This window comes from Mastacembelus armatus, chromosome 19 (assembly GCF_900324485.2).
Source record: "Mastacembelus armatus chromosome 19, fMasArm1.2, whole genome shotgun sequence".
In the NCBI taxonomy this organism is placed as follows: Eukaryota; Metazoa; Chordata; class Actinopteri; order Synbranchiformes; family Mastacembelidae; genus Mastacembelus; species Mastacembelus armatus.
The window spans coordinates 10773224-10796697 of NC_046651.1; the positions used below are offsets into that span (position 1 = coordinate 10773224).

Consider the following 23474-nt stretch of genomic DNA (forward strand, 5'->3'; position numbering starts at 1 on the left):
AACAGCAGATTCCCCCTCACCAAGAATGAGACAGCTAAAGGTATTTTTCTTTGGACTCAGCTAATTTAACAGTAGATGTACAGTGTGGCTCGAAAAGGGATCAGTATACCAGACAGAGTCACATCCAGATGCAGTAAGTGGGTCAGGGATAATCTAGCTGGGTCACATAAACACTGAGGCTGTGAGTCAACTTGGCAGCGTTTGGATGCATCATGATCATCCCGTCAGTCTACACGGAAAGAAACAGCCTAACGAGAAGTATTGACCTGTGCCGATGCTGCTCTGTTAGTGCCTGCTTCGTTTATAGAGGGGGCTCCAGCTGAAAAAATTATCATTCTGAGCATGAATTAATGTATAAATGGATTGTTGTTGATTTTCTCTTTGGAAAGAGCCATTATGTCTCACCCATGCTCTTCTTGTATCATTTTTTCATTTGCTGTCACAACAAATATTCAACATTGACTGAAGAAACCTCCCGATGGTTGTTATCCAAACTGTCAAAGCTGTGTATACATGGCAGACATTGTGATTGTGCTCATTTCAGTTCCAGGCCTCTTTTATTATGTACTTTGGCTTAGCCTGGCATGGATTTCTTATAAATTTAAATGAAACGAGGCCTTCATTAATATAGTCTGTCAACATGTCTGCCATGAGCTACCATACACGTTCACTTGTCAGAGTAAAAAAGGGACAGACTTTGGCAATAACATTAAGAGCTCTGTTATATTGAAGTGTCCCAGTAAGTGATGACAGTGAGCCAGATTGCACCAGGACCCTGAATCTGAAGCAGCTAAATGGATTTTAGCCACCATTCATTTTATTATTTACATCTGTGGTTTTTCTACTGTGACAAGTCAAACTGTGAAAAACAAAAACACTTGTTGTTGACTGTTCATTTCTGCACACAGTGAAATTACCTCAGGTGCATAATATAAGGTAAGTTATTGTCAAACTAGTTTGGCTCAACATAATTTACATTTTTTTGCAAATAAAATATAACTTTATTTCATAAGCAGCCCGGTGCATTAGTGGTTAGCACTGTTTGCCTCACAGCAAGAAGGTTCCTGGTTTGAAACCCAGCAGGGACCTTTCTGTGTGGAGTTTGCATGTTCTCCCTGTGCTTGTGTGGGTTTTCTCCAGGTACTCTGGTTTCCTCCCACAGTCCAAAAACATGTATGTCAGGTTGATTGGTGACTCTAAATTGCCCATAGGAGTGAGTGTGAGTGTGTGAGGTTGTTGGTCTCTATGTGGCCCTGTGATGGACTGGTGACCTGTCCAGGGTGTACCCCTGCCTTTCACCCAAAGAGAGCTGGGATAGGCTCCAACAGATCCCTGTGATGCTGGTTAAGGACTAAGCAGGTATAGATAATGGATGGATATTTATTTCATTATGTGCAGATGTAACCTACCATTAAAAACTCTCAAAAAGGAAAAACATATCAGTGTGCACCTGAATATTAAACAGAAGGCAACACAACCTCATTTTGCTCTGCGTGACTTTCTTCAAGTAGAAAGCTGCATAAAATTATGTGAGTTAGTGAGGTGTTAATGAGCCAATGTTTTTCATACTTATGTCTATGTAATGTTAAGGAATAGTTAGGTTTGTCTGTATACCCACTGACGACTGTGTAAAGGTAAATGGCACATTTAGTTTTTTAAAACAGTTAAAAAAAAATTAATTTAACCTTTATTAAACCTGGAAGTCTCTTGAGATCCATTATCTGTTATTTAATGAATGCCTGGCAACAGCAGCAGTGTGTAGTAGTGAGCGTTAAAGTCAAATTAAAAAACATAGTCGTCATAGACTGGTGACCTGGTGCATCCTGCCTTTCATCCAATGTCAGCTGGGATCAATCCCCCCGCCCTGTGACCCTACATAGGATTAGTGGTACAGTTAATGGATGGATGGACACAGCACAGTGGGCATGAAGAATAGATTGACTATTTGAACAGCTGGCGGTAATGAGCATGATAAGATGAGAGGAGCAGAGGCTTTTAAAATTCATGCAAATCTACTTATAAACTCACAATAATGACCCCTTATTACTGTACAGCACTGCTGCCACACTTCAGCATCCTCTTCTAGCTGCAACCTTAATAACCATACTTCATAACTATACTTGCTAGGTGGCAGTAATGTGCTCATTACTGGCTATGTAATAAAAACCTCAGTGGAGTCAGAGCAGCTCTGTACCTTCTCACTGAAATATCACTGTAATATTTCTTTCAAGGGTCTTATTTTGCCTGCGGTATTCAAGAGGGACTTTATACTGTGGTGTCTTTATTACTCTTTTTATGTTTACTTTTCAGTAGCACCACTGCACCTGATTTTTCTTACAGTGAAATATCTATTATGTTGCCCCCTGTGTATTGATTTGAGACAAACGTGCAGAAATGTCTTCAGCTTGCATGAATGTTTGCATGGTTTTAATGGAGGTATCAACAATAGCTCAGCAACACAGGCTGCTACAAAGAGATCTTTTATCCTCACAAAGCAAACAGCAATGTGCTTTGCTTTTAAAATCCTAACCCTTTCAATGCATCAGACTGCCAGATGGTTGGTAGCGAGATATACTGTTTTGTGAAGTGGTGTTTTACTTGTATTTGAGATATTGTTGCTATTGCTCCATCCAAAAAAATATATTATAGAGCATATGACAGCTTTTTATTTTTCTAAATTCATAATTAATCTGCCTTTAAAATACCCTTCTAAAGGAGAAATCTTAGTTTTACAGAAATGATGAAGAAAGTATTTCTCAAATCTGCACCACGTGATATGACGTAGGCGGAGGGGGAAGTTGAACTTGGCTAATTGTTGCTGGAATTGGTCGCGTTTTTACTTTATGGAAATTTCTTGTGTTTCTCGGTCGTTTTTTTTCGATAACTTTCTGTGTCTGTGCAGGCTGCACATATAGTTGTTTCTCGGCATTAACTGTGACCAAAACCTCGGTCATTTGTGGAGAATATTAGCGAAGAGGACAAACTAACTTGACGTTTCAAGCGACGTAAAGGAGTTGGAGATGGGATCGTAACTTGCAGTTGGAAAGTGTTGCTGTTCTTGGTAAGTACTGTGTTCTTGTATTAGCTAACTTTCTAATGAGTCAGAGCAATGATTGGAATAACTTTAGTTAGTCCTACTTTATGTCCTATTAGCACATTAGCTGTAACATCGTGTTTGGCTAACGTTAGCTGTCCCAACATTTAGCTCTGTCAGAAAATGGCGCTAAGCGGTTACGTCATAATTCATGGATGAAAATTTTTAGAAAAATGTTTCTGAAATTATAAATACAACTATTTTTCTATGCAATGATGAAATGGGTACTCCTTTAAACTGTTTTTCAATTATTTTAATTTAATAACGGTAGTTTAATTTACACTACATGTTTAATAGAGTCTACTTTGCAGAGCACTTTGCAGTTTTTTCATTAAGAGACAGTGTTTTTGTGGATCTATATAGGGCAGACATCCAGAGTCGTATTGGTGCGTTTGATCCCAGTAAAGAACAAATCCCGACTAAGGTGAAACAATAGAGGCCATATCTGATTTTGCAAAGCACTTATTCTTTCCACTCTGGGTGCATGAAAAATGCACAATAACCAAAAATTGCACATCAGCTTTAAATGTGGATCGTCTTTTCTATTTAAAAACCAAAACTGAGCCTCTGGTGAAATGTCTGACTCAGACACTTGGTCAGCTCATGGTGAGCCTTTCAGCCTGACGCTGTTCATGCATAATGCTGAAGAGTGGAGTATGTTTACCAGAAACACCCTTCACTTGACACTCATGCTGATCAGTCAAAAAGGAAGGGAAAGAGGGAGTGTAAATTCAAACCACATTAATTGAGAAAGAAGATTTTTTTGAAATAAAATATTTCAGTGCCGTGCTGTGTTTCAGTATTAAGTGTGGTGATTAAATTTAAAGACGAAATGTTCAAAATGTTACTGTTTTGAGAGACGTTCAAAGACCTATATCAATACTCTGCTATGAAACACAGAAAAGGTTCAAAGACCTAAAAAGGGCATGAAAAAAAACAAACAAACATCTAGTCTTTGTTCGTTATTGGGAATGAAGTACCCGTCCCCTGGTGTCCTGTATTGGTCTTGTTTCAGAAACATGGGTGAACTACGCTACCTGTGGTCCCTGAACGCCTCTAGTATAGACACTTCACCTGTGCAGCGAAAGGGAAAATTTCTCTGTCAACATGGATGAAAAAAGTGAGCTAATGTAAAGTTGTAAGGCTCATTAATCAAATCTGGCCTAGTCAGGTTTACTTTTGCACATATTTTTATAGAAATTGCGGTTGAGTAGTTTTAGAGAAAATCCTGATTTCATGGTACTCACTTATTTTAACAGAGTGCAGTGCGGTTGGTCATTGTTTTGTGCTTCAGTGACAACCCAGAGCACGATATTTGTTTTAATGGGCTTGGACACTGTGTTGTTGGCAGTTCAAATTGCTGAGTGGTTGAACATCTCATTTATCAGTAAAGCTTATACTATTTTATTTTACTGTGATAATTAGTGCTTTCTCTTATTTTACACTTTACAAATGACACCAGAATCACAGCCCCTCATTTCAACATATTGTGAAGGTAAATGTGTTATTGATTATTTTATATTATTTTGTACCTTTAAAAGTCATTATTGTGTGAGGTATGGACACATTTGCACACAATTCTCCTGGTAGCAGTGGCAGCAGTAATCACACTGTATTTTCTGTGTAATCTTCTGTCTTGATTGTTTTTAACTCTGTTTGGATTTTACTTGGGAAGGGTCAGCTGTAAATGTTTAAGCCTCATTCATGACTCTGTAATCCACTAACACAGAACCAGCTGAGGTTATTAGCAGCAAAATAAGCATTAGCACTCAGGTTACTACTAGTGAGGGACATGTCTCATATAATCCAATGTTAAGCAGTAAATAAATTGCGTAGCCAAAAAGTTAAATAATTTGTACGATTACACTCTGACGTTTGCTTTTAAAACACACACATTTGCAGGGGATTTATATCCAAACACTACACAAATTTGGAAAATTTGCTATCAGCAGATATTAATGTTACCAGATGAATAATCATGAAGATTTGTGGTGTCATAACTTTTACTTTCTTCTGTATTTCTGAACCTCAGATATCAGGACGTCCACACCCTTCAGCAGCAGAATGTGAAAACAACCTGTTAGTGACTATCTATGGCCATATACCAGCCAGTATTGTTGAGAACTGATATTTATGGGGTTTAAAAATAAGATAAGAAAACAGATTTTTGTGTGGAGGTGGCCTTTAACTTTGCCGTACAATAATCAGCTTCCATATATCTGCATGTATGTCTTCACTGCATTTACTTTAAGCTGACCAGTCATTGGTAATACCAGAATCATGGCGTGGTGTGTCTTTGCACAGGAGTTAGACTGTTGATGCTGCTGTTGCACATCTGCTGATCCCTTCTGCTCATGTCACTGTCAGAGTAAAGGCTGCTGTTGTTGATCTTGAAGACCAGGTGGCAGTGTTGGCTTTATTGTGTTAACTCTGAGCTGTACGTAAACAAAGAGACCACTGAGGAACTACGGAGAAAATAGAATAGAAATTCAAGGGCTGCGCACAATAAATCAATATAAATATAAAAAAATGAACACTTATGCAGTTCTTTTCCCAAAAGACAAGCAATTAAAGCAAGTGAAATGACATATATATTTACATAGAAATGCCACTGGTATTTTGAGCATGCCTCCTGTAGCTTGGTTAAAGTCCATAGTAAATCAGTAGCCATGGAGAGTTATCAGAAAACACTGTGTACTATTCGTATTTGTAATTTAGATATTAAACAAGGGCTAATGATTTTATTTAATGCACAGCTGTCCCCAAAACTCTGCTCTGAAACTTTTCTTTTGATTATGTCTCTGTCCCCTTCTGTACAAATTAGGGTTTATGATGCAAAATTAGGTTAACATCAGTGTGCCGTCAGCAGGAAACAAAAACATTTAACTTCCAACACACTCCAGCAGAACTGGGAACAACACAGTGATGAACATTTTGTCTTGCATCAGGGTGTGGCACATTTGACTTTTAGTTTGCTCCATCAACACCAAACATGCAAAAAACAAACACAGATGATCAACATGGAAGAACCAATTACATTATTAGGTTGTGCTCTCTGCAGGCAGTCCAGTGGCAATCAGATCAACAGATACAAAACATCCGACATCTATTAAGACCACTTGGATATCTTCGGAAGCATTAGGCAAAACATTATTGCAGGGGAGAGGCATGTGCGCTGTGAGACCGATGGTGCTTTTAATGTCAGCAGTTAATGAAAATAACAGGCCAGATTAACAAGAGCAAGCAAACCTGACATGAGGGGCGAGAGTCAAAATCCAGAATTAATCTTTCCATTATAGTTTTTTCACGATTGTAGAATTAACCAGTTAAATTGACATAAAATCTACAAAAGGTATTGGGAACCTATGAATATGATTATGAATATTATGAGCAAATTATCACTCATAGCTTTGTGCTTGGGACGGTTCTCCATATTTGCATCAGGTCTATCTAAATCCAAGATTTAAGTTTTGATCTCTGAATGTGACCCCTTTATGTATTATGAACTCATTTATGACACAAAGTAAGTAGGATATGAATCCATCATAGTCATGCAGAAAGTCCTCAGAGCATGCGTTAAAGTGCGCCCTGGGTCTTCGGACAGTTCCTCCAATGTCGGTACAGTGGAGGGAGCTCAGTTCATTCCTGCAGGGTGGATCCAGGCAGCTCGTTGGTCAGTGTGTGCCAGCGCTCCACCTTCTTGCCCTTGTTCTTCAGACAGTCTATCCAGTGCTGCAGAGTCTCTCCCTGTGAATGACACCCTAAGGATACACCGCCTTCCCAGTGCAGAGACAGAAAATCATATCCATCATTATAGTCAAAGTGGAAAGTGTGAGATACTTTGAAATGAGCAAATGGTAAACATTATAATCAGATGGCATTAATATAACTTTTGATGCTACATAGTTTGTATGTTGTAAGGAGAGAAGGTTTAAGTAGCTGTAATTTTCATTTCAACTTTCTTTGTTTATAGGAAATCTACACTGTGTAATTGTATTTTGTTTATCAGCAGTAATTGTTAATTTGATTGTTTCCCCTATTTGTGTTATTACAGACAGAAGTTAATGTTCTTTTTTACAAAAAAAACTGAGGGCTGAGAAGTAAAAAGCTAAAAATTATATTTGGGCCTTAACAGCTACTGATAGGACAGGAAGGCGAAGTTCTGAGTATTGCGGGACAGATACACTGTTTTCATCCTTTTGTTGAAAATTGGGAGCATAGAGAAACAGACTTAACCTGTAGTAGTCCTGCAACATTATTTCAAACAGAGGAACAAGGATACTCATTCCCACTCATAGAGGAAATATTGCTGAAACTAATTTCCAGGCAAAATGTCACTGGCACCCTTTTGGCAACCAAACCCTGCAAATTATATGCAGTGCTGCATTTGGACGGTAGCAGATAATAGAGTACATCTTAAAATATCTTTGGTAACATCTGCCATGGGTCAGACATTTTTAGACTGCCATGGTCCAACAATCTCCAGCAGGAAATTATTAGTTGCCACTGTGCTTGTGTGTCAACTCACCTATGAAGTCATTGGACTTTCCCAGGTCATAGTCCCACACTGTGACCTCCAGCGTCTTGGTGGCCAACTCTGAGAAGGAGATTTCATAGAAGAACTCCTGGTTAAAAGCAAAGAAAGAAAAGAGTGAGAGCAGTGGGTGAGGCCAAAGTCAGAATATGACAACAAACACACACTTTATACTTCAATAAATCTCTGAAATGCTCACAATGGGACTACAGATAATAATGTAATTAGGTGTCTTACAAAAAGTTTGCAGTAATTTGAATGCAGCATAGTGTCCCAGAGGACTGTATGAGCCTAAATGAGCTCTCTTGAATCGCTGCAAATGTGCTTCTCATGCTCACAGTTACACATATGGCAGTACACCAGCATGGATGTCTACCTCATTGAACTCCGGGTTGAGAGTCTTTTTTATGACCGCTGTTTTGTGCTTGGATTTCTTGTGAACGTCTGGCTTGAGGTACCTGAGACAGAGGAATGTGACGCCATCATATTTTAGTCTGGTCATTATCATTCACATGAAAAGTAATGGAACAGCAGTAAGGACTGCATATACTAGCTACTGCTTAAAGGTCAGAGTAAGTTTATGCATGTAGAAAATTATTGTGCTTATGCAGGAATTACTGTCAGTGATTTGTCCTGTCATGCCACTCTTCATTCTTAATGACCCCTTCACTGATGGGTGATTCAGACAAAGTAATTACTTCATGGAAAAGTGGTTTAGTTTTCTCTGTATACTGAAAATCATGCCACAGCCAGCCAGTGGTGGAAAAATACTCAGATCCTTTGCTTAAGTAGAAATAATATGGCATAGAAAATTTTACTAAATTTTTATTAAGTATAAAATATTAGCATAAGAAGTACTCATTATGCACAATGGCACATTTCACATTTTTATAATTTTTATTACTAGATTTTCCACCACTGCAGCTGTAGATTCATATTAAACCAGCAGTGGGATCAATCTTCTCATCTAAGTCCTAGCAGGAAAGCAAATAAGTGTATTTCCCATAGTGTCAGACTGCTCCCTGAAAGATTTAATGCATTATTTGTGAAACCAAGCCCATGTGAGCATGAGTACTGATCAGTAATTCCTGCACCAACACAGCACAGATTGAAAAAGCTCAGCATCTCTTCACGGGCTGTCATTGAATTCTCAGGATATTTTTAAGCCAGCTGGAAGGAGCGTGGCAAAATCTCTATTCACATTTGTTTTCCACCCACCACCCACAGCTTGGTGAGCGTATGTTCCCACACACTCTCAGACACAACAAAGCATCTGGAAAGAAGCTCCAGCCAAAGGGCAAAGATGTGAGCACGCATCCAAAACGAAAGATGCATGATGTGCTACTGTGGATGTGTGAGGGATGTATGTGTAGGTTTGGTGGATGTAAAGAAGGAGAAAACTGGAGTTTGAGGAATGATGGTAAAGGAGAAGGATTATTGTGAGTGTGTTTGGTGGAGCAAGCATGGTAGCATGCCTGTGTGTGTGTGCGTGTGTGTGCGTGGGCGATGGGAGGTTTAGTAGTTTATTCATTTCAGAAACAACCCCAACGCCAGAACCAGAATCAGCACCAGGCAAACGCAGAATGAAGAGTAGGTGGATTTTAAAGCTCATTTGTCCAGTTTCTGTCAGGGTGCATAATTCAACCCAGGGACCTTCCTGTCTCCTTTAGCACAAATGCAAACACATGCACAGTCACGCATACAACACTGCTTTTCTTCCATCACTGAGCAATGAAACTCCAACACCCAGCTCACTCGTTCTTAATCTCACCTACAGCATGCCCATAACATTAGATCAGTTCAATCTATTTTGAAAGCTGTCAGTACACACTCACTGTTATTGTTATCTTGATGAATGAGTGATGTATTTCAAAGTGGCTTCCTGTAGTGTAAAAACTAGCCCCATCTGTTACCATTATCTTCTGCAGGGTTAACTAAAGCTATATATCACTCATGATTAGCAACAAAAAGAGATTCATGGGCCAGTTAAGACTGAACCCAGGTATTGATGTGGAGGGGAAGGGTGAGGCTGGATAGGTCACATGGAAATTGTTATGAAAAGTCTAAACTGTGTATGGTGCATGGATAATTTTAAATGCATCCAATTGTGTGCTGCTGAAATAATGATTTGTTACTCATTCAGGTACAGGGATTTCATTTTATAGCTTCCAGGTAGCAGGTGTGACGTTTGAGGTCAGTTTTACGTTTTAACGTAGGGGTCTGAGTAGCCATTGACGTCCATGGCTGCCAGGTGGGCGCAGCGTTTGACGCCCACACAAAGCCCGCCGCGGGCTCTCTCCTTTCCCTCGCCCTTCACATCGCCATCACTGGCTGGAGGGAGGTACTGCAGGCAGAGCAGCAAGCGTCCCCTCTCTTCTAGGCTTCTCTGCTGCTCTGACTCCCACTGAAGGGGAGAGAACAGAAAAAAACAGGAATGTGTGAGCTGCATTTCACTGGTAAATCAGTGACTTTGAGTTCAGAGTTAAAAAGAAATCTCTTACATTTAAAGTGAATTATGAAAGTCGTGTGATAGGCAACAATATTGAAGTTGTTTTTTGAGCTAGTTCTCACTATTTTTATATTAATTATGAACTTATAGTCTATGGTGATGAACTTACAGACTGTTCCTCTCAGGCTTAGTGTCATTCAACTCACTGTTTTAGACTTTACTAACTTTAATGTTCTTTTTGCTGGCGCTGCTCATGTCACCTATTGGACCCAAACAGACTGAACAATAGACGGATCATTTATAGGGTGCATTAGGCACCATATGGTCCTGGTCAAAACAAACCAAATCGGGCTGTAGCTGCATTATCTCTGAGTGTATTAAACCAAGTCGAGATGGAATTTGATTGTTGAGAAATTCAGCATTTGTTTCTGAGAAGAAAAATATGTCGTTTTCTTTCAAATGTGTTTTAAATTGCTGTGAAATGTACTTTGCATCGTGATGTGACGCACATCTTTCTCTCATGAGCAGACTCACCTAACAAGCACATTGACTTTCATCTAAATTTTGTGCCCATCTGCCACGGCTCAGAAAAAAAACCACCCTACTATCACTGTCATTTAAAACACAACAGGGGTGTAGGTCCGGTGGTAACTACCTGTCTTGAACAAACTGCAGCACCAGCTTTTAGTTCATATTAATGCCGGTTGTTGCTCCTGGCTTGAGTATTTTCCACGGACAACATCAAACTGTTACCAAAGCATTTGACAACAAGCGGAACAACAGAGTAGATTCAAAATGACAGATGAAAGAAAGCAGCAGAGGGTGAAGAAGAGGAAGCTGATGTTCTAACGGGACTGTGACTCACCCTCATGGCCAACAGCAGCAATACATGTATGTTATTTATAGGAAAGACGCACATTTGCTATTTCAGGATTTTCATCACTGCAGGTGCATGATTTTTAACTGAGTTATCTTTGTTCTTTCATGGCAAAAAAGGAAGAGGCTTTGTTTTATTCATATTATGTAACTTTAATCTAAAATGGGTTCTATTTCCATATTTTTGATGGCTGTGCTCTTTTATATCAGTCCATCTCTCATTAAGTCTTATCTTCAGGCATGAAGTGGACGCAGTCAAGATGATCAATATGCCACATGGCCCACAGTCCTCTATGCTCCTCCTTTTATTTTTCTGATTGTCTCAACAGCTTGGTCTTGTCTTCTTCCTAATTCTCTTTTTCCTATCCTTCACTTCGCCTTATCTCTGTTTTTCCTTGGGAATTATCATTACTGCCAACAGCCAGTTCGCCATCTGTCGTCAATAAGCCGGATACTTTAAAATGTGCAATTAGTGAGGATGATTTGTACCAGGTACCTGGGAGTAAAACTGCTCAGACCTTCACAGATCGATAGAGAGCAACTCATTAGGAAGGTGGAAATAACAGCTACACACACACAAACATACAGAGTGAAAAATGAATAGGAAAGAGATACATGTGTGGGTGGGATAGCAATGGCGCGAGTACAAATCAGCAGGCATATTAAGCAACTGTGAATATAGCGATAGACATAGAGCAAGCTGTTTCACCCCAGTTGTATCAATGAAATTAAAGGACTACAGTGATCCTTCGCTTTGGCCCCTTCCTTAATTAAGGCAACATGTGATGAGAGGATTGGCTCTAAAATTGTCTTTTGTTTTCCAGGTTGTCATCCACAACAAAAAAAAGCAAAGCAGGAAATCCTCCTGTAACAAGTGAGTGACTGTTTCTCATTTTTGTTTGACAAACTACTTAAGTAATAAACCAAATAATCAAATTTTTATTAATTACTTTAGTCATTATTCTCCTAATAGTTAGATGTAAACAGGAAAATCTGTTGTGCAGGTGATTTTTTTTTTTTTTTTTTTTTTTTGTAATGAAGACTGATGAAAACAGACTTTGTTTTCAGATTAATATAAAGGCTGTTGATTGAAAACAATAATAGAAAATAGAATAGAAAAACAGAAAGAGGGTCATGCAGATCAAAACCGAGGAGAAATGGGTTCACCTCTCTCAGGTAGCAGGAGATTCCTCTCAGGGCTGTGCTCATCGCAGTGGGCGAAGCCAGCTGGATGTGGAGGGAGCAAAAAGAAGAGAGATAAATAATCAGAAATATGGCTGACAGAATAGCTGTAGGTGCAGGTTAGATGAGCAAAGGATAAAGAGAAAGGGATGGATGTGTTGTGCCAAGGGTGAAACCACTTTGAAAATTGCAGGCCTGACATAGCATCTGGCTCGCCAGATGAGAGAAGGGCTTTAGTGTTTGATCGCAGAGTGGCCACTGGCCTCAGAGGGCCAATCTAATACCAATAGCCCTTTCCAACACATAAAGAACAAAAACCCAGCGCTACCCTCCCTCTTTTCACACACATGCCCCCTGCTCTACACCACTTTTATTTTTTAATCCATTTGTTTCTCATCTCTCTTACTGTTTATTGACGCTCCACTGGCCCCCCCCTCCTCTCGCTCTTTCCCGTCACCTTTTATTCTTCCCATCTCTGTGTAGCCTTTTCCCATGCGTGACCTGTCTGACATTTAGCCTGCACAAAAAGCTATTTGTGGGCTGTAAGAATAGATATGATTTTCAGCCCCCTGTTTATATTTGTAATTCTGGGAAGGCAAGAATCCTCTATGTCACTAAGCTGATATTGCGTTAATACATGATACACTGTATGGCCAAAAGCATGTGAACATTTCAGTCTTTGTGTGTTTTTGGTCTGGTGCTTCTAATGTGTGATAGTGGCTTACACAGCACCCCAGCCTCAGCAAGTGACACCTTTTGGATTCATTTTAATGGCAGCTGTGAGGAAGGTTTTATCACCCATAGACAGTAACTAATGCTCCTGGGGCTAAGTGACAGCAAATCCCTGCAGCCAGGTCCTAAAATCTAATCCAGCAAGTGGAGGTTGTTATAACAGCACAATAATGCCCGTGATTCTAGACTCATATATATCGGTGTAATGTTTGGGTGTCTATGTACTTTTCTTGACCCTGTCATATAGCTGCATAGATTGCATTTTAATGCATGTTTGACTGTGATTTTTCAGTCCCACTTTCTTCTAGAAAGTGATTAGAAGTTGTTAGTAACAGAACAGTTTTGTCAGAAACACTTGCTCAGCTCTTTTTTTTTTGCAAACGATACAACAGAGACTGTACAGACATGTTGGTGTTTTATGTATTACGAGACCCAAGTGTGTTGTCATTATCGGAGTGTGTTGGTATGCCTACCAAATATCAACAGTCGAATGCCTCCCTGTTGACATGTAAACAAATTCCTGCCCTCCCTCTGTGTTTTTCCTCAGATTGTTTTTCTATTTTGAAAAATGAGGCTGTGTATCATGCAAGAAGCCTTAATATATTGAATATTCCTGTATCGTCAAGTCATTTCTATCTCTAATGCACTTTTATTTTCCTTTCCTATCATTTCTTTCATTTCTCCCCCACACACTTCTTCTCACCGGAGGTGGATGCTCCAGACAGATGTTAAAGTGTTTGGTCTGGTCAGGCTTCACACGGCGCAGGGCCACCCGTGATTCCCCGATGAACTCATTATGTGTCAGCTTGTCTTCGTCGCACACGGACACCCTGGGTGAGAGAGACAGAAGGGAGGTGGAGGGGGACGGGGGGTAAAAATAGGAGATAGTGAGAGACAAAGATGGTTAGAGTGGAAAACATGAATACAAATGAGCTTATTAATGAGATAGACAGAAAATTTAAAGTAGACAGATGAAGTGTGCTACTACCACCCTCCCTCTGAGAGGGTGGTAGTCAAACAACATTACATATTATGACTCATTTAATTATTCTTAATTTTGTGGCAACAAAACTTATAATGAGGGAAAGAAATTGCAGACCTAAATTAAAAAGCACAGTCGGAAAAATTAACTGTCTAAATTCAGCATCTGTATATGTACTCTGTACATATAATTGCCACTTCCCTTCTTGTGGGAATTCAGATAGTGTGAAAGTGAAGGTAAAGTCGGTCCATATTTATAGCTGTTGCAAACTTTTACAACTGACATAATGACACCTGAAATGCATAAATTCGTAGGAGGCTGCGTATGTGAAATGTGAATGGAGTAATGTGGGTGAGAGCGAGAAATAAAAACGGAAGAATTTATTTAAATCTGTGTGTGTGTGAAGAGAGATATATCTTATCACATATCTATAGGCAGAAGGGAACATATGCAGAATACGATTTAAATATCAAGTAGTGCTACAGGCTAATTGAAATCTGTCCTTTACTTAAATGTCAATGAGAAGATGAAAATGAAGAATACAATCTGACAGAGGAGGAATGTGCTGGCTTGGGGAGTCTTTTTTTTTTTTTTTTTTTAATGCTCCTAACTAAATTGATAACCAAAGGAATGAAGCATTGCAGACCCCTGCTGACTTCCATTTCCGGTAATAAAACACAATACTGCAAAAATGTGAAAGGTGTCAAGGGCCAGCTGCCTGGGAACACCAGGTATGTATTGGCATCCCCAGAGGTAATTTGTACTGTAGTAGCTTATTAGCCTAAAAGAGACCTGAACCCCTCAGAAATTCAGCAAAAATAAGAATAAATAAGAATGAAAATGTCAAGAAAGAATAAGATATGAAAGGCTGTGATACAAAGCTAGAGGAGACTGGAGAGAGATGAAGTCTGCCAGAGCTGAGAGGTGATAGATGGTGTACTAGCTGTAAGGATGTCTGTGATAAAAAGGGCTTGAAGATGGAGTGTCGAGTGAGAGTACGACAGGTCAATCAAATGTAAAGAAAATAACGCATGATAATATGACACAGGTGTAAGGGGGCTATTATTGTGCACCGTATGAAGTATTATATAAATTTTACTGTCACTATGACAGTAAAACCGAACTGCATTAAAAAGATTTAATGATGTCAGTAAAACAGTTGGAAATCTAATCCCCGCACACTGTCTCCAACTAAAATGTCAGTGTCAGGTGTAAAGAAAAATGTCTCCTGCTATTGTAAGTAGCTCAAGAGTCCATTCAAAGGCTGCTGCAGGGTAGGCACATAAAGCCCCACAGCCACTATTAGTAAAATATTAGATAAATGCTGCAAGAGCACCTTTAGAGGTGGATCATTTGGACACCCATTTCACTTATAATTTTAAGTTTTTGTATTATTTTTTAAGAGTTAGTTAATTCTTATTTGGTGTAAATGAATTTCCATTGTAGGTTCTCATGATGCTCAAGCTTATAAGCCAAAAGCCTACACTTTAAAAAAGTTCAATAAAAACATTTTAATTTGCAATCGCTGTTTTTGTCATTATAAGGAGTTATAAAATACACAATCACAATGCATACAATGTAGTGGGGGGGGGGTGTGCGCGCTTATCACATATATATCACATAAAATTTCACCTGTCCAGTAGTTTAATTGCATCTGTTGCGTCATCAAAATTTTATAAGATAGTCACTGTCAGCACCTGATTAAATATAACTTTTGAAACAATTTTAAACCTCACTGCAATGCAGTGTAAAGATCAACATGCTTACATGTTGGGTTAAAGTTCTTGTCTCCCTGTACCGGTAGCAAGGCCAGTTTCTCTAATTTCCCCTGAGAGACCAACCGTCTATCCTATTTAAATCCCACTTCCACGTGTTACACGGCAAAGTTTTAGTCACGGGCAAAAACAATTCTCTGCTTTCGTCACCTCTGGTGGGGGTCAATGAAATTAAAACACCCTGTGGTGTTTAGTCTGACCTCAATCTGTCAATGCAGCTTGGGAAGAGAAAACAGTAGGGAGACAGATGGAAAGAAAGACAAAGTGAAATGAATGGGTTAGAAGGCGTGTGGGGAGATCTTTTCTGATTCAAGTGGACAAGAGCAAAGTGAGAACAGGGAGAAACGAAGGTGAGGTGACAGGAGGATCAAAGGATCAGTAGAGAAATGAAACGGAGAAAGGATAAAGGCCTATAAACCGAGAAAACACTCGATTGATATAGGTGATAAGAAATCTTTTGTAAGCAGGAGTCAGCTATCACATGGGAAAGAAAGAGCACAGAAGCAGGAAGAAGAGGACAGAAATAGCAAAAAATCCTCCAGCACATTCACCGGAGTGTTTTGCGGTACATGTCTTCCTCTGTGATTCCACAGTAAGTGAGTGTCTCGTTCCACACAGGGTTCAGAGTGTTGCGGACAGTCTTGGTTTTCAGTTTATTTGCCTGTACAGCAAAGATGAGAAAAAAATAGTAAGAATTCACATTTTGTTTTCTGAGCTGCAAACTGCAAACCACGTCAACAGGAAAACAAGTTCTTACAAGCAACAAGGTCATTTGATTTATTGGTGTGCACTCACATTTTCAATCTGCAGCTTTGAAATTATAGTATGAAGTAAGTGCACTCAAAGGTCTTGGGTAACAATTTACCTAAAATCTTTTTCAATTGTAGAAAAATAGTGACTAAACTCTACTTCTGGTAATACAATCAGACCTTGCAGGCTCCTGGCAACAGGTGAAGCTTTACGTAAGGATCAGCCAAACCGTTGAAATCCATGGGCTTCAGACCCTTACAGGGACAGAGAAAAGATACAGAGATATAAAATAACTAGTGGAGAATTAAGCAACCATCAGACTGAGGTTAAGGGTTCATTTACAAAGTGAATTTAAAGCACAGAGGCAGAGGGCGGTGGGGGAGTTTTAATTTGACAGATAGTTTCAGTTGAGCAGTGAACGCTGATGATAAATTGTTGAGTAGCAGATTTAATATCCAGCAAAAAGTACCTTCAGGCAGGAATGCATTTTTATGTAAAGTTAACCTATGATATAAAAACATGCATGACAAGGATAATTAATATATTTTGATGTTGTCATCCTGATTCCTGATGCATGTCTGTCGTAATCAGTGGTACCCAGTTACAAAACTTTCAGTCAGCTATTAATTCTTGTCAAGTAAAAAGTAAAAACAAACAGCACTAAGAGCAAGTAACATGATTGTATTTACCTTTGCTCTCAAGACTGTGCAGTGTAAGGAGCTGGTGGCTCTCTCATACAGTAGGTCAAACTCTAACGTCCCCAAGGAGGCTGGAAGGCAGTTAATAAAAAGTCATGCACAACAAATATGTGCCAGTCGGGTAACAGCTTTTGTGCCGATTACATAGAAAAGAGATGGAAAATGAGGGCAGGGAGAAATACTAAGTACGGACCAGCAAAAATTGTCTAGTCTTGTCTCAATGAAGAAGTTGTTCATTGTAATGGGAATTATGATTAAGAAGTAAGATAAGATTGACACCACTTGTTCAGCTATCTGCTAGAGCCAACAGTTGTTTAGCTTAGCTGTAAAGGCTGTGTCCTAATTCAGGGGCTGCATTTGAAGGTGGATTGCGTCACAGTGAGGCGACAAAGCGGTCCCATTTTAAAGGCTCCTTAAAATGCGACTGACAAATGCAGCCTTCTTTTTCTAGGAAACAAAGGCTTTATCTGTTGTATTCTTCGTGGTCCAACATATCCCAACATTCTTTGCGCACCAGTGACGAAAACGAATATGCCATTGTCCAATTCTGGTCCACCTGCAAGGTGGTGGGGGTGGCAAGAGTTGGCGATGCAAACGAGTAGTCCTCTGTAGACTAGTCTGTCTCATTTCTGTTCAGCCTATAGTTTGACGTGAACCTGACCCATCTTACTACAAAGGCTGCAGCCTCTAAACTGAGTCACGGCTATTTGCTAGAAACTGGGGAAATTAGCTAGTCTGGTTCTATCTGAAGGTAGCAAAAACAGCTTATCTAAACACATTACAGCTTATTAATGGAATTGTAAGACTCCAGGTTGTGACTTCACTAGATCATTTTTACGCTTTACAGATTTAACAAACAAGATGTAAAATGTTAGGAGATTCTGGGAGACAGATTTTGTTTTGGCTGTTCTTCCCTGCAGCCACCAAAGGTTTCTGGACGTTCCCCCTGCTTCCAATCACATGACACTGCCCTCCACACCTGCTCTTCATTCCCTCACTTTCCCCTCAGAGTATATACATCAGCTGTTTTATACTGAGATAGCTGCCAGATTGTCTACCATGTTTACTCAGCTGTAGCATTTATTTACCTGTTTTAGACTGTGTGTTTTCATCCTGTTGGCTTCTGCCTGGAATTATTGGCCATTGTCTTTTGTTTGTTTCCCTGGACTGCTGCTTGTGCAGTTTCTGGAGTTCCTCATGTTTCCCTAACTTTGCTTCCCTGTCTGGTTTTGGTTGCTTGGTCTTTTCAGTAACTGCTCTGTCTCTGTTCTGCTGTTGAGATTAAAGTATTTGAAAGTGTTAACAGTAGCTTACACAAGCTTTTTGCATCTGATCAAATCTTCCAGGTGACCAAGTTAATGGCTATACATGAGAAGCCTGGTTTTGCTAATTTCTGGCTGAAATTAAAAAAAAATCTCAAGTGTTGTCTAGCACTGTTATTATTGTCAGTTGCATGTGGGCTGTGTGAGGACAGAAAGATGTCACAACAGTAGCTAATTTGGATGCCTTCTAAGTATTCTAGACTTTTTTTATTCTAAATTCACATCAGTGTTGAGTGTGTGAGTGAATTTTAATCTTTGGTTTGAGCAACGACCGCATCCATCAGTTTCAGGTGACTCACTGTTATCGTCGCTGTCACAGCTGTCGATCTCGATGGAGGTGTCCATGCTGCTCATGGCTGACAGTGAGCCCCCTCCACCAGCCGCCCCAGGCAGCAACGGTGACAACAACCCACTGCTCCCTCCTCCACCACTTCCTCCTCCCCCTCCGACGACCCCTCCACCTTGACCTGTGCTGCCAGGGCTGAGCACGGTTGGATTTGCGACTTGATTGGGTGAAAGTGGCTCAGCAAAAGAAGAAGTGGGAGAAAGGCGAGGGAAGTAGGCAGAGATTTGACGGATGGGGCGTATGGGGCCTGGACACACATCAATAGCCATGTGCTCCTGGATGGAGATGGCTAAACTTTTTCCCTTTCGCACAGTCATAGAGCTAGAGGGAAAGAGACAGGGCAGACAAGTTCACGCATGCATTCAGCTGAATTAAGAGCAAAGACATTGATCCACCAATATGAGCTGCTGTTCTCAAATTCGGTTCTGCAGTGCCAAGTGAAACAAGGTGGGATTAGTTAGATGGATAGTGATAAATGAGATGTTTTCCTGCAACTGGCCATCTCTGAGATATTATCCCACCTATAGTCAAAAGGGGAACTTCAATAGGAAGCCATTATCTCAAATTGCTCTCATACTGAATTCCCTTTCAATATAATTAACCGAAAGACATTATTCATAAGATGACAAAATACAGCAGAGGATGTGCACAAATTTGCATTTCAATTGAATACATCTGAATAAACTCAAGCCTATCGGGGAGGATAAAGGATAATGGACAATAGGGTCTCCCCCAAATCCTAATCATCTTTGCAGAAACTGCAGTGTGTGTGTGTGTGAGTGTGTGAGAGCAGCGGAGGCACACGTGTTATCTAAAGTGCTTAACAATCCTCCACAGACAGACAGGTAATTACGAGATGAAGTCTTTACAGTGTGGAAAGCTGTAAAGACTTCAAGAGAAGAGTCCTGATGATTACATAAAATTGTGGTAGCAGGGAGTGGAGTTGACCACTGCTGTTGGCTGCTGCTTTCCCAAAATAAATAAGTGGGGGCTGGATTACAAATATCTCAGAGCTTTTGTTGTCAGAAGACAGCAGGCCTTGAGGGGGTGTTCTGTCCTCAATACTGAGCAACCATCCCTCCTTGGACTACCTTCTGCTCTCTCTGCATTAATCGATAGAAACTGGGAGTGACTATTTGCACTTCTTCTGAAAAGATGGACATTTGTGACATTTTGAAATATTCTGAGGAGGAGACTCTCAGGAGTCGGACAGTTGAAGAAGAGTGTTTATATTTACTTTATTCTGGTGAGTGAAGGGTCTGAAGTTTACCCCACAGATTTTTGTTTGATGATTGTTATGCTGTCATTAGAGGCAGGCAGATGATCATATAATGGTAATCTGAAATATCTTTCAGTATTGAAGAAATAGCTAATTATTTTAGGAAACAGCTGCATGTTAATTATTAAGATTTAGTGGTGCTGTAGGTATATTTTGTTGTCTTTGGCCAGAGCTAGCTTAGCTGTTTCCCCGTTTTCATTCATGATGGTAAGCTAAGGTTCCTGGCAGCTGGCTATAGTTTTATACTTAGGTACAGACATGAGAGTGGTATGGATTTTCACATCTAACTCTTGGGCAGAGAGCCAATAAGTATATGATATGACGACAGGTTGTAGATGATAAGTGCCTCTAATGAACGTTTAAGTAAGGGGTCAAAACTGATAAATAATCTTCAGACGTTTCAGTCGTCACAATAAAGTCAGTAAGACCAGTGGCACCCTGGCAGAGCATGACTCTGAAATTCTTGCCTCTGACTGTTGACCTTCAGCAGAATTACAGGCAGTGCCGGTCATTTGTCGTGTATGGTCCAGCCTCTGCTGTGATGCACAACAGTAGGTGAAGCACACTGCTGCTCATCCAGCTTTTCCTTGGCTGAAGATGAGACAAACTTCTGAAACACACAGCAGCGTGCCAGACGATAAACTTCATCAGCTCACTGGACTGAAAGGATTTTGACAGACCACTGGCTGTGGAATGGAAAATGATGGACAGTGCCTTTTGAAAACCAGCAACGGCCATTTTGGTGCCACTAAGGACCACAGGAACACAATTAATAACTTCTGAAGCACCAAGCAGCTGGTCAGAGTTTATCACTGCTCAATTAAGTAGCACAAACAGTACCCTCAGACTCCCTCACTCCAGGACACTGTGAAATGTGAGATGGATGAATGTAGGGGAAGATAAACCTGTGCTTGACACACGTCATTTCAGTCTGACCCAACAATAAAATGACAGCGAAGCCACCCAGCGAGGAAGTAATTTTAACTGGAAGATTGCAAGTTAATGAAACTCCTCGTGATGATGATGAACAATTAACATGGATGAGCAAATAATTGTCCTTGTGAGTAATGCATAATCCCTCAAAACAAAACACACACACACAAAATATACGTGATTTACACAAGCTTGCCAGCAAACATACATGCCGATATACAGTTGCAGGCTGGTGAGCGCTTGTCTGTTGATATAATGTGCACAGTCAGTCGCCTCCCAGTCCTGGCAGATGTGACCATAAGTTGGAGCAGCCCGAGCACCACCACCACCAGCAGCAGCAGCAGCAGCACATGTACAGACCGGGAGGCCTGGTGGCTCGCGGGGGAAGCAGACGCTCAGGGGGAGCTCATGATTGATCGCTCTCATGCTGCCAGCTGGAAGCTCTCTCTCTTCCCTTTTCATCATCATGTTGTTGCTGAGAAGTGTGGCAGTGCACACTCAAAATAATACAGTATAGATCTGACAGTGATACTTTACAGGTTATGTGCTAACATAACATAGAGCACCTGGCATGATTTCTGTAATTAAATTCCTGTATATAATTTCTAGAAGCTATACACAGGTAGATCCAGTAGCCTTGTGGCCGTTAGATATGCAGCCACATACAACGCAGTATGAATGCCCCCCTTGTATTAATTTGTGAGGCTACATAGGTTTCCAGCTAAGAGAGGGAGGAATGAAACTGCCAGTAGCCGACAGTCAGGACAACATGCGTCCTCCCCTCCTCCTCTTTTAGCTCCTTCACTTTAAATTAGAGTCATATCACAGGCATGGACACTGTCTCCCTAAAGCCCCCTCATCTACCTTCTCATCTCCACCTTGTCTTCTTCTCCTCTTTTTATCTCTCTCATTATCTCTCTGTCAGTCTCTGACACCACTCTTCCACCTGTAGGTATGCGAGGATCTCTCTCCCTCTCTCTCACTCTTTTCTAAGTGTCTCGCTGTCTTGGCTGGTTTTCTTCTTCTTCTACTGTGTCCTACATATAATGGGCCCCTGCGGTGGGCTCTGTTCACCTTTAAATAACAAGCTGCTGCTGGCTGACAGGCAGATGGTATAGTACAGTGCCGCAAACCAGTAGCTATTCATTAGAGCTCGATAGTCGTCATATCATTTATAGCTAACCACAGTTACAGTGAGCACTTGTCAATTAGAGCCAAGTTATTTTCAAGCAGCCAGGGATGAGTAAACTTCAGTTAGTCTGTGTGTGGTGGAAGGTGTGAAAGAAGAGCGAGGGAGCAGGTGAAATGATACGAAAACAGGCTGCCACATGTTGCACCTGTCTGCTTAGGTGAGAATAATGCTAAATAAATGCATCCATGTCTGGCTTGTACTGCAACCATTTTTTAATTCTCTTATGCGGACGTAAGAAAAAATACACACATACATGAACCAGACAGATGGACAAGTGAAGTGAATGTATAGTAAAAATAGAAAGTATGTGGAAAGAGCAAAACAGTATTTTTTTTTTTGAAGGAGAAATTATATTTTGTTCAGGGATATGAAGAGGAACGATGCATACGAAACACAAAATGAGTGTTTCCAAACTTGATAACAGATTCAACCTGCCTACATATTGAGAATAAAAAGAATAAAAATGTTGGCTTACCTCAGCGATACAGCAAAGGTGAAACTCCACATAAAAAAAGAGAGGTTTCCAGTACGAAGAGGAGAGGGAGACTAACAGGTGGAGAAGAAGGGAGTAGAGTGTAGAGGGGAGGTGGTGGGGGGGTGGAGAAAAAACAGAAAGGGAGAGGGAGAGAGGGACTGAGTGAGCTCTACGTGTATCATTAAAAATTAAATGCACGAATAGTTCAAGTTAAGATGAAAATGGGAAGCAGAGAAGAAAGGGGAGAGAGAAGCATGCTGGATGTAGAGGAGGAGGAGGATGGAGGGAGTCAAGAGGAGGTGAAAGAAGGAGAGGGAGAGAGATAGAGAGAGAGGAAGCAGGGAGTTATTCCTTTACAGTTTCGTGTGCATGTGACTGTTTTGCCTCCCTCCCTCCCTCCAGCGTCCCCCTACCATCACACACATACACACACATTTGTTTTTGTCACATTGCCTTGATTTGCATTTATTCCCCAAACAAGCTAATCTAAAAACCCTGGCGATATTTGGTATATTTTTAATACAGTAAAGAGGCTTTTCTGCCATTTTAGTGATATTGTGTGAATGCGCCAGTTTCTGCCTAAAATCTATAAAAAATACATGAATGCACCATTTCCTCCATGTTTTCAGCAGTAAGAGGTTGAGCTTTTACTTGGCAAACAGCAGCAGGGCTATTGTGAGTTCCAGAGCTTTCATAAGTTTTGTCATCAGTGCAAGGTCACCAGGTTTGATAATACTGTGCTTGAAGGACCAAAAACCCAAACTTCCATGGAAACCTAGACTGTGGCAGACACAAGAAATAGTTCCAGTCCACAGCTCCCTGTTTGACAAGCTCTCACCACCCAATGTATGTCTA

The 23474-nt window shown here is 40.4% G+C and overlaps 1 protein-coding gene across 1 annotated transcript; it reads right to left on the minus strand.

Annotated features, from left to right (window-relative positions):
* Positions 1-6733: 6733 nt before the first annotated feature.
* Positions 6734-22725, minus strand: LOC113135746 (double C2-like domain-containing protein alpha). Its single transcript, XM_026315995.1, has 11 exons — positions 22620-22725; positions 18694-19061; positions 17064-17143; positions 16554-16628; positions 16176-16285; positions 13571-13697; positions 12121-12180; positions 9833-10032; positions 8005-8086; positions 7623-7719; positions 6734-6870 (listed from the first exon to the last, which is right to left on the minus strand). The coding sequence occupies exons 1-11, from the start codon at positions 22649-22651 to the stop codon at positions 6734-6736; spliced, it is 1368 nt and encodes a 455-aa protein (XP_026171780.1). The 5' UTR covers positions 22652-22725.
* Between the last annotated feature and the right edge of the window lie 749 nt (positions 22726-23474).

What these genes read in the sequence shown, in the direction of transcription:
- LOC113135746 (XM_026315995.1), bottom strand. Translation starts at nt 22,651, where the DNA reads ATGTGGAGTTTCACCTTTGCTGTATCGCTGAG. An exon ending in ACCTTTGCTGTATCGCTGAG is followed by an intron (nt 19,062 to 22,619) that starts GTAAGCCAACAT and finishes CTTTCCCTCTAG; the next exon opens with CTCTATGACTGTGCGAAAGG. An exon ending in AAAGTCCAATGACTTCATAG is followed by an intron (nt 6,871 to 7,622) that starts GTGAGTTGACAC and finishes TGCACTGGGAAG; the next exon opens with GCGGTGTATCCTTAGGGTGT.